Below are 11,727 nucleotides of genomic sequence, written 5' to 3'. Positions count from 1 at the left end.
TATAGGCTGGATGTCTCTTTAATGATCGTCCACCCATTGCTTCTTGTCCTGCCCTCTGGTGCTTTGGAGCATAAGGCAGCTCCCTCCTCTGTGAGAGCCCCTCAGTACTGCAAGACAGTGCTTGTGTCACACACACCCTAGTCCAGTGGTGTTGAAACTGCCGGCCTGTGGGCCGGATGTGTCATGGCGAAACTGCGCCCACCCCATTACCGGCAATAGCAAAAAAGTCACGACACGTCATGTGGTTTTGTGAGTTTGACACCCCTGCCCTAGTCCTTCTCTTCCCTAGGCTAGACATACCTAGATCCCTTAACCATTCATTATGCAGCAGTTTGGGGACCATTTCCAGGAACATGACACTGAGGTGATTCTGCTTGCTCCAAGCACCACTCAGGGCTCTCCAGATCCATTCAGTTACAACAGCCCTCAGCTGCTAGCCAGCAGTTAGCTGACTTTCTCGGTGTTTGTTGCCCCTTTGATACACAACTCACTCTAATTACAAACCGTACATTCATATTCTCATATACTATTCACAAGCGTCATTCACTTACAACCTCCTCATAGTTCTGACGCATCTCTTGATAACATTTGTCAGCTTTCCAGGCCCAGCCCAGACAAAATGTACGGGGCAAGTGAAGGTCCCAAGTAGCTGGAAGGTTCACAAAGTATTTCATAGTACCTCAGCAGTTGAATCCAGGGCTAGTGAGGACTTGAGTGGAACAGAAGACGCCAAATCTTCAAAGAAAAGAAACATGTAATATAGTAGCCTGTCTGGCTGAATGTACTGTGTTTATGCAGAGTTGTGTGTGTGTTTATTTCCCCCTTTTTAGAGCAAACTTTAGTAATGTAATGTAATGTAATGTAATGTAATGTAATGTAATGTAATGTAATGTAATGTAATGTAATGTAATGTAATGATGTAATATATGTATATTTGCCTCAAAACTCTCCCCACCCCCTGCACAGAGGAATGATGGATGGATGGATGGATGGAAAAGGGTGGGTGGATGGGAATAGATGGATGATGGATGGATGGGTTAGTGGATGGATGGATGGATGGATGATGGATGATGGATGGATCTAAGCAAAAAATAACCAGATAGTTTTGGGGAGACAGCGACTGGACTAAGTCTTTTTGATATATGAAGCAGTCATGATTATCTATGTTGTGGGTTTGTTTGACCAGATCAGGGACCACTTCTGGAGGTACATCCTTGGACGGTGCTATGAGAAAATGAAGCTTCTTGGCAGTTAAAGAAAAGAAATGAAGAGACAATGCCAAACACCCAGACTTTTTTATATATATATAAAAGAGGGACAGTGTCAGGGCTTTTTTCCCTCTTAAAAAAAATATCATCCTTTGCCAACCCTAGCCAAGTTTTTGACCCTAACCTAACTTTTCCTTGCTCCCCCCTCCCAGTTAATGTGACCACCCAACAGCACCCAAGCTTGATTGAGAAACCCACCAGATGCCCAGGTGAGTCAAAGAAGCCGGAGAGACAATATTGAGTGGTGTTGATTTATTTATTAACTTGGATTCTGGTAGCTGGTGGAGAAGGAGGATGTTCTATACACTGGAGTGGGGGGGGGAGAGGATGGAGGGAAAACAAAAGGAGCCAAAAGGCTCAAATTTCCATAACAATAAAAAAGAAAGTAAAAGTAATTTCAAAACTTCTAAAAAGCATCTAGAGTGCAGACACTGGCAGCATTCTCTAGGCATCACCCTCCTTTACAGCTCCTACTAGCGATCAGCGGGCAAAAGCAGCGCCCTCGCAGGCAGGCGAGAAGGACGCAGTTCACAGCTCAATTTTGTATTTTCTATGCACTACTGGAGGCCAAAAGCATGGGGGCGGGGAGGCCCACCCCGGAGTCTAGGGCGATGCTGTGTCAGCAATTTGGTGGGGGTGGGGGGGTTGGGAGGCCATACAGGCTTGCAAATCAAGGAGTGATGGGGGAAGAGGACATTTGATGCTCTATTCCTTGCACGTCTGGATAGGAACAATTAGTGTCTCTGGGGAGATGCCTGGCATGGCTTTCAGCCTTTCCTCCAACTTTCACTGCCCCCCTCCCCCCCCTCCAGCGCTTACGTCCTCCTCCTGCCTTGCTCTACCTGGATAAGGCCAGAATGGCAGGGACCCAGGCACCGGGAGGGTGGGGGCTGCAGCCAGTGGCGCTGCAGCCTGGGGGGACCACAGGACTCGAAGAGTGTGGCTGTGACAATGCCCCATCCATGCTTCCTCTTGACCCTCACCTTGACTGCTAGGCCTTCCCCTGTGGGCTCCCCCCCCCAGCCCCTTGCCTCCCTTGGGGGCCTCCGAAGGTTGAAGTAGAAGTCAAAGGAGCCACCTCTTGCTCACGGCAGTTGTCCCAAGAGTGGAGCTTGTTGGTGGAGAAGCGGGTGGAGAAGGGGGTTCCCCCAAGCATTAGGGGGCAGCCAATCGTGACGGCGGGGGATGGAAGAAAAAGGAGGAAGAGGCGGAGGAAGAAGAGCATCACTCCCTCCATGCCAGGTCTGATCAAGGAAGTTGCTGGCGGGGGGGGAGAGGGGGCAGAGGGAAGGAATTCAGTTCCCCCCAGCTAGGACTGGTCCAAGAAGTATTGGCAGATGCCACGTCTGTGCTGAGTGAGGAGGCCCCTGGGGTCCTCCTGTACGGAAGTGCAGGCAAGGGAAACAAGGCTGCCCTTCTCTTGAGCAACAGATTGTGCTGGGTGGAGCCAAGCCTCAGTGCACACGGGTGGCTGCACACTTCCAGCCCGGGGCCAAATTGCGGGAAGGTGCCATGGTGCACACCCTTGGTGGCATGTCTTGGCAGAGGCTCACGTACTAGCCCTTCTTCTTCTTCTCCTTCTCCTTCCTTTCCCACACATCTCTAAGCACCACGCTGCGTGTGTGTGTGAGTGAGTGTGAGTGGGTGTGGGCACGCCTGTGTGCGTGGGTATATGGGTTCCAAGGAGACCTGGAGGAGCCGGGGAGACCCTCTGATCAGAAGACATTCTAGTTCTCCCCTCCTCTTGTTTCCTTCCCAAAGGACTGGTTGCCTCTGGACGCTTCCAAGGACCGGAGTCGATCCGGTTCTGCCGAACGCCTCGGTCGGTGTTTGCATAGTAAGTATCTGTCCATATTCTATACATGAGATCTCAGCAATTACCCAAGTCACGCTTTCCATCCGAACCTGGGAAGAGCGACTGGGCAGAGTAGCCAGAAGGGCTGAGCGAGAATCCTTCTGGGGTTCCAGATGGATGGAGGAGGGCTGAGCACAGAGGCAACCCGAAGGCTGAGCCGGGGAGGATGGGATGGCAAGTGATCTCCGTCCAGCTTACTGCTTCTTCCCCAGGAGGCCAAGGCACCACGTCAAGGAAGGGGCTTTGGAAAGAAGGCCCCGCCACACGCACACAAACACACAAACACAATTGCATCTCTCTTTTTTTTTCTCCTTCTCCTGGGGAATCGACCCGGCCCCTCTCCTCTTGAAGTCAGGAGAAAGAACTGTAGCTCATGCGTCGGCAGTCGGTCGGTCATGCGGATTAAGACGGTAAAGTTATGTCTCTTACAGAAATCATGCCATTAACCTAAAGAGTCGCAGACAGCCCAGCCTCTGGAAGCTCGTTACTCCACTCGCCTGGCCACGTGGAGAGGAACGAGGAGAGCGGAGGTTCAGTGGATGGGTGTTGAGGTGAGGCCCTGGAGAAGGAAGGAAGGGAGAAAGAGGAGAGGTTGGTACCGACATTCACAAAAGATGCGCCGTGCGCCTCTGCTAAGGAGTCTGATCTACTGATCTACTGGCTTCTTCTAATGAAAAGTAGGACTAAGGGTGACATGATAGCGGTGTTCCAATATTTGAAAATGAGTCTAAGGAACAATATCCTAACAATGAGAACAATTAATCAGTGGAATGGCTTGCCTACAGAAGTTGTGGGCGCTCCTTCGCTGGAGAACTTCAAAAATACACCAGACAATCATTTGACTGGGATAATATAAGGTTTCCTGCCTGTTATTCTGTTCTGTTAGCTATTTATCTCAGTCACTCCCAGAAAACTAGTCTCTTTGGAGGGAAGGCAGAGAAAACATAGAATCAAAGGTCTGGAAGGGACCTTGGAGGTCTTTTAGTCCATCCCCTGCTCAAGGCAGGAAAACTTACCATCCCAATCAAAGGTTGCCCGGTCTATTTTTGAAAACCTCCGGTGATTGAGCATCCACAACTCCAGGAGGCAAGCTATTCCACTGTGTGGAATTTTTTTTCTCTAGTCCTGGGTTGGGTCTCTCTTTGACAAGCTTCTCCCCACTGTTTCTTGTCCTGCCTTCAGGTGCTTTGGAGAATAGGTCGACCCCCTCTTCTCTGTGGCGACCCCTCAAGTGCTGGAAGACTGCTAGTCCTGCCCCCCTCGTCTCATCTCTTTCGTCGGCCAAACATACCTGGTTCCCTTAACTTCATCATACAATTTAGCTTCCAGACCCCCTGATCATCTTAACATCCAACCTCCTTCATCCAGATACAAATCCCAGGATACTTGGGGGACAGGCACCCCATCAAACTAGAGCTGAGACTGGGTGCGTTTCCCAGCTCACTGCTTTGCTACCATCCCTCTAGAGGAGATGTGGGGCCACTAGGTTGGAATCGAAGGCAAACTTCAAGGCTCCAACTTGGATAACACGCTTGAGCAATGGTGCAAAAAGGAAGCAACGCCTTCCACAGGATTTTGCATCCTCGGGATGAGTGGGGGAGGGTTTCCTGTTTGGGACACCTGGAGGAATTCAAATTCCTTTTTTTCAGAGAGCCTTTTCATGACCTAAGACTGTCTTATAACCTTGCGAATAAGAAAAAAAGTCCTACTATATCATCTTCTGGAGATGTCATAATATCCCCTTCCCCAGCCCCCCCCCCAAGGCAAGAAGGCACAGTGGCAGCAAGCAGGATGCAGACAAACACAGCAGGACCAAAAAGTTTGCCGATGCTTACAGCGCCATTGAAGGCTGCATTCAAAGCAGGAGCCCATTTTCTGGGCTGTTACAGTACATTAAGCCACTCAGTGTTAACTTGAGGTAAGATGGGCAGCCTATAAATTTTAAAAATTAATTAAATTAAAAATTAAATTAAATTAAATTAAATTAAATTAAATTAAATTAAATTAAAAATTAAATTAAATTAAATTAAATTAAATTAAATTAAATTAAATTAAATTAAATTAAATTAAATTAAATTAAATTAATAATTAATCATTGCCACCACCCTTACAGGCTGGATTGGCCCTACACGCCAGCCCCATCAAAAGTCTGAAGCCAAAGCGATGCCAACAGACGCTTTTGCATGCTGTACAAATGCATCGACTTGGTTTTAATTGGCTCGGTGACCCGAGGCTAGCAATGGAAAAAGGAAGCTACCTCAGCTGGTCCCCGTGGTTACTGAGGTCCATGTGTTACCCAGCTAAAGGAGGAGTTTCTGGCCAGCCCTTCTGTTTAGGACAAGCCCCAATTTAGGGTGCAGCCTTTGGGAAAAAGCAATGAGGGTAGCCAATGCAAGACAGATGCATGCCAAGCCCACCCCAAAAGGCACTGGGGAGTCCCAACCACATCTGGGAAGCTCACCTACTCCTTTTAAACGGCTCTTCAGAAATGGAGAGAAACTCCCAAACCCTTTCAGATTGTAGGGAGAGAAAAAACACTCAAAGAATGCCCCTTCTTTTGCACAGCCAAGACAGGATGCCAGTCTCAGCTGTGGCACAGAGATGCAGGAAGCAGGATAGCTTTGAGGGAGGGAGGGGAATCCTTTCTAGATCTGTTTGACAGTGCAGCTTTGCACGCAACACTCAAATGATTGGTCGAAGCTGGCAAAGGGATAGAAAAGCAGGATTAAGCCCAGCTGCCTTTCATGCCTAAGACGGGACTGGAACTCCCAAGTCTCCCAGTTTCCAGGCTGGTGCCTTAACTAACTGGACACAAACTTCAGACCACTTGGATTCAATTAGTTTTTTTTTCTTTATTACGCTGTCCCTCCATGGCCCTGGGAGCTAGTGGGGCCGCTGGACCCTTCCCCTCCATTGTGCGCCCCTAAGTTAAAGACTGCCCTCCCCTCCCTGCCAGTATTAAGAGCAAAGGGGCAATTTACCTCCAAAGAGGCCACTGGAGGGGGAGGGGGTGTCACTGTTTCCCCCTTTTCAGGCTGGCTCGTTTCACTATCTGAGCCCCCATCCTGCCCCCAAGCAGTTCCGATCTCGGGAGACTCCCTTGATCCTCGTCCTGGGGCAGACCAGCGAGAGAGAGAGAGAGCGCCAAGCAGGAGCCCGGGTTGGGCAGGCGACAGAAGAGGAGAGAGACAGGCAGAGACACAGAAGGAGAAGGGCGTCAGAGGGCGACGGGGAGAATCCGGAATCCAAGACAGGGAACGAGGCTGCTAGAGCATCGCAAGCAGGTTTCAGACTGCTCATCCCCTCCAGCCATCCAGGGGTATATTTGAAAAACCAGCCTCACATCCAGCCTCCCCCCCCCCACAGGCTGGGAGGGGCACTCGTGATAATCACCTCTTCGTGCACCCGCCCGTCTTCGGTGTCCAGTCGCCGGACCACTTTCCGAATAATCTGTAATCAGAAAGGCAGATATCAAGAGGGAGGGGGCGTGTGGGGGACAGCAGGGAACCAGGATTTGTCAACCTCGGGGACTTTAAGACGTGTGGATTTCAATTCCCAGAATTCTCCAGCTGGGGACGCTAGACTCATGGAATCCCAGGGGTGGAAGGGACCTTTGAGGCCTTCTACTCCAATCCCTTGCCCAAGGCAAAAGCCTTATTACCATCCCAGCCAAACGGTTGTCCAAGCTTTTCTTAAAAACCTCCAGTGATGGAGCACCCAGAATGGCTTCTGGAGGGAAGCCATTCCACTGATGAATTGTTCTCAGTGTCAGGAAATTGCTCCTTATTTGTAGGCTTGACCTCTCTCGGATGAGTTGCCACCCATTGCTTCTTGCCCTGCCCTCAGGTGCTTTGGAGAATAGGTTGAACCCGTCTTCCTTGTGGCAACTCCTTAGATATTGGAACAATGCTGTCATGTCACCCCCTCCCTTAGATTAGACCAGGGGTCCTCAAACGTGGCCACTTTGAGACCTGTGGACTTCAATTCCCAGAATTCCCCAGCCAGCCAAGCTGGCTGGGGAATTCTGGGAGTTGAAATCCACAAGTCTTAAAAGCGGCCACGTTTGAGGACTCCTGGATTAGACATGCCTAGCTCCCTCAACCGTTCATCATACGCTTTAGCCTCCAGACCAGGGGTCTTCAAACCTGGCCCTTTTATGAGTTGTGGACTTCAACTCCCAGAATTCCTCAGCCAGGCCAAGTTTGAAGACCCCTGCTCCAGAGCCATACAATGTCTGTTGCTCTTCTCTGCACTGTTTCTAGGGTCTCAACATCCTTTTCACACCTTGCTGACCAAAACTGGACTCATCTGACACTCTCGCCAGAAATCTCACCCTACATCATATGCTAAGAATCCTTCTCCAATTTTTAAAGACAAGGCAGAGAATTATCTCCGGGCCAGGAAGGGCCTGCAGGGTTTTTGTTTTTTGTTTTCCTTTTTTTTTAAATTTCAAAGAACAAAATGGATCCAAGCTGAGACTTGGAAATGAGTCCTTCCCCACCCACCCACCCAGGGCAAAATTTCTTTAAAGTTTTAAAAGCTTTTTAGGAAGTTGGATCGGAGTTTTAAGGTTCTCCTAAGGCTTAAAATGTTAAAAGAGTTGTAAAAACTATAGTATCTGAAATTGCCCTTCTAATGCTTGGAGATTTGACTCCAAACTCAGTAGTCAAGGTGGGGAGACCAGGAACTATTACCCCCCCCCCCCACACACACACACAAAACCCTACTCATCCTGACTTGTTTGAGAAAGCAGGAAAGTGGGAAAACCGGCCATAACTCGCTTTTCTCACTGCCGCTGTAATTTTGAGTGGTCACTAAAAGAACGGTTGTTGTTGTGGTTGTTGTGGTTGTTGTTGTTGTTGTTGTTTAATATGTGAATGCAGCAAAATCGCGCAAACTGATTACAAAGCTAGACGTGACCGAGTTGCTAAACTAATCCACTGGGCAGTGTGTAAAAAATACGACTTGCCTGTGTCCGAAAAGTCATGGGAACACAGGGTGGAAAAAGTTGTTCAGAATGAGAGGGTGAAGGTCTTGTGGGACTTCCGAATACAGACAGATCGCCATTTGGAACACAACACGCCAGATATCGCAGTTGTAGAGAACTGAAGCACACAGCTGATTGATATCGCTGTACCAGGAGATGCCAGAGTCGAAGAAAAAGAACTGGGGAAAATTACGAAATACCGCGACCTGGCCATCGAAACTGCGCGATTATGGATGAAACGTGTAACAGTGATACCCATTGTCATTGGGGCACTGGGAACTAGGTCCAAGAACTTTGCAAAACACATCAAGAAACTGCAGCTTCCTGCAATAACTCCAGCAAAGCTACAAAAAAACCCTGCGCTACTCAGAACATCTTGATACCTAGGATGCTGGCAGCAACCCGTGTCGACCATTAGCGCCAGTCAATTTGAGTGTTCAGTTGACTGAGTTTCACGTTTTATGAATGTTTTATATAATAATAATAATAATAATAATAATAATAATAATAATAATAATAATAATAATAATAATAATAATAATAATAATAATAATAATAATAATAATAAAAAGTTGGAAGGGTCCTTGGAGGTCATCTAGTCCAACCCCCTGCTCAGGCAGGAATAGGGTTTATAGGAAACCCTATAAGTTGAGGGCTACCCGTATGAAGGATCTGAGGGGATAAGAGGACTTTCTCCAACCTGGTTTTCCATCCAAATGGATCGCAATGCCCAAAAGCCCTGAGCAGAAGGACACCATATTGACTAAAATAATACCTGAACTCTGCTTTGATGCGGAAAGCCCCTTGCGATGAGGAGGCTTTTTTGTGGGAAGGGAGAGAATACAATTCTTTTAAAGGAACTGATGTTAAACTAATATATACCGTATTTTCCGGCGTATAAGACAACCCGGCGTATAAGACGACCCCCTACTTTTAAGAAGTTTTTCAAGGTTTTGTCTTATACGCCGGAAAATACTTACATGCCCTGCCCGTCGCAGAGGAGGCGAAGGCCCGACTGGCCCCGCCGGCCATCCCGCTGCTCCCGCGCTTCTGCCGGCCCCCGAGGCGTAGCGTTTGCTGGGCGGCAGGCAGCGCCGGAGGGCAGCCGCCACCCCGCCACGGCCGGCGCCCCTCCTGCTTCCCCCCCCAGGCCTTGAACTTCTCCCATTGGGCGCAGGGCGGGGCAGCTCCGCCCGCAGCCTCTTTTTTAGAACTCGTGCGCTTCCCTCTCACTGTCGGCCGAGGCGCGCTCGGCCCGGGCTCCTGGTCCCTCTTCCCAGCCGGCTTCCCGCCCTGCCCCTCATGGAGCTGGACTGGGCGTGCAGCCTCTCGGTGTGGCTGCTTTTCCTGGGCAGCCTGGCGGTGCGGCTCCTGCGCTCGGACCTGTTGCTGAGCCGGCGGCTGCTGCTGCGCGTGGGGCTGCTGGCCGTCCTGCCGCTGCCCCTTAGCGCCGCGCTCATGGCGGCTGCCTGCTGGCTCTGCTTCTCCCGTCCTCGGCGGCTCGCACTCCTAGTTGCAGCACATTGGAGTAAGCGCCGGCAGAGGCTGCTCTTCGGTCACCCGCCGGGAAACTTGCCAAACCGGGAGAGCGACTGCCCCCCCACGCCCCTCCTGGGACGCCGCGCCTGCCTGCCTCTTAAAGTGCCCACCCTGCATCCCTCTGGCCAAGGCAAAGGCGGCTGATGAGGACACCGACCTCGCTCCACGGGCGGCGGGAAGAGCTGCCATGTCTGGGGACTCCTCCTCCTCCTCCTTCCCCCCTCCCGCCGCCCTGTCGCCTCACGAAACGGCCTCTTAGTCCGGCGCACAGCTCCGATCCCGGCCACCAGGCTGGCTCGTCTCCGACAGTACTGCCCGGCGGAAGCGCATCCCCGCGGGGGGGGAGAGCGGTGCTGGTGACAGGTGAGTCCGGCGGGCGCGAGGCCCTCCCCTCGGGCCAAGAGCCAACGGGCAGCGCCACCTTCGCGTGGGGAGAGCCGCCCGACGCTCCCGCCCAGCCGTGTCCCGGAGCCGCGCCGGAGTTAGCTCAGTTGCGCGGGGCGGCCCGGCTTTGCAAGAATGGGGACGCTCGACTGATTTGTTTTTTTTCCGGCGTATAAGACGACCCGGCGTATAAGACGACCCCCCAACTTTTGAGAAGATTTTCATGGGTTAAAAAGTCATCTTATACGCCGGAAAATACGGTAGGCAGTCCTCGACTTACAACAGTTTCATTTAGTGACCGCTCAAAGTCACAACGGCACTAGAAAAAGTGACTCGTGGCCATTTTTCCACACTTAACGACCGCTGCAACATTCCCCCAGGCTCACGTGATTTACATTCAGACGCTTGGCAACTGACTCACATTTATGACGATCGCAGTCTCCCAGGGTCACGGGATCCCCTTCTGCAACCTTCTGACAAGCAAAGTCAAAGGGGGGACCAGGTTCATTGGATAATTCTGTGACTAGCTTAACAACTGCAGTGCTTCACTTTACAACAGTGGCAAGAAAGGCCGTAAAATGGGACAAAACTCACTGAACAAATTTTACACCACAGAAATTTGGGGCTCAATTTGAAACGAACTGACTTTAGGACCCAGAGGAAAACTCCAGCCCTTGCCGCAGCGCCTGCGAATTCCCACCTGTCAAATCTGGGTGCAAAAGGCCAGCTGGGTGGATCGACAAGCTGAATTAGGATAAAGGCTGTTGGGCGTCCAACAGGACTGGAAGAGGAGAGAAAGGGGGCTGATCTGGGATCTCTGAAGAGCAGGAATAGATTCACAAATATCAAGTGCCAGCCTCAGAATTTCTCTCTTCCCCGTTTGCACTCACTTAACCTTCCTCTATTTATGTCCTTTCCAAGCACTTTTTATTTTTTTGCACAAACTTGATATTCTGACAGCTGGTCCAAAGGAAGCGTGAGGGTTGTCTGAATCGCCTGGCTTGTCATTTCAGCTCTCAGCTTATCTCCCAGGCACATCCTCGACTTAACGACAGCTCGTTTAGTGACGAGTTACAATGGCACTGGGAAAAGTGCGTGATGACCGTTTTTCACACTTACAACTCTTGCAGCATCCCCATGATCAGGTGGTCAACATTCGGACGCTTGGCAACTGACCCATATTTATGACGGTCGCAGCGTCCCGGGGTCACGTGATCCCCTTTTGCGACCTTCTGATAAGCAAAGTCAATGGGGAGGCCAGATTCACTCAACAGTTGTGTTACTAACTTAACAACTGTCATAAAATGGGATAAAGCCCACTTAACCATTGTCTCACTTAGCAACAGAAATTTTGGGCTCGAGTGCGGTCGTAAGTCAAGGGCTGCCTGTATCTGTACCAATTTCTAAATGTCTCCAGTGAGTGAGCCAAACTACGTTGTATGCAGCAAATGAAGGCAACCCTCGGCGTGCATCCAGCCACATGCAGAAGACAAAGAAGAACATGAAGAGCCCTGGTGGCGCCGTGGTTAGAATGCAGTATTGTAGGCAAACTCTGCCCACTGCCAACAGTTCGATCCTGATCGTCTCAAGGTTGACTCAGCCTTCCATCCTTACGAGATTGGTAATACGAGGACCCAGGTTGTTGGGGCCAATAGGCTGACTCTGAGGGCTGTAAAACACTAAGAAGCGGTATA

General features: G+C 50.4%; 1 protein-coding gene across 10 annotated transcripts in view; it reads right to left on the bottom strand.

Moving 5' to 3' along the window:
- Nucleotides 1-1,510: 1,510 nt before the first annotated feature.
- ANK1 (ankyrin 1) overlaps nucleotides 1,511-11,727 on the bottom strand; it is a 123,739-nt gene continuing 113,522 nt past the window's right edge. For 8 of the 10 annotated variants that reach the window (XM_081333946.1, XM_081333948.1, XM_081333950.1 and 5 more), the window contains 3 exons: nucleotides 6,517-6,573; nucleotides 6,105-6,235; nucleotides 1,511-3,682 (listed from right to left, as the gene is read on the bottom strand). In XM_081333946.1, coding sequence (XP_081190072.1) covers nucleotides 6,137-6,235; nucleotides 6,517-6,573 — 156 coding nt within the window. In that variant the 3' untranslated portion in view covers nucleotides 1,511-3,682; nucleotides 6,105-6,136. The remainder of the gene's footprint in view (nucleotides 3,683-6,104; nucleotides 6,236-6,516; nucleotides 6,574-11,727) is intronic. The other 2 variants (XM_081333949.1, XM_081333945.1) reach the window with 1 other exon arrangement.

The sequence above is a fragment of the Vipera berus genome, assembly GCF_964194415.1.
Source record: "Vipera berus genome assembly, chromosome: 8".
In the NCBI taxonomy this organism is placed as follows: domain Eukaryota; kingdom Metazoa; phylum Chordata; class Lepidosauria; order Squamata; family Viperidae; genus Vipera; species Vipera berus.
Note: the sequence above shows the minus strand (reverse complement) of the source record. Positions and strands in the feature narration are given on the sequence as shown.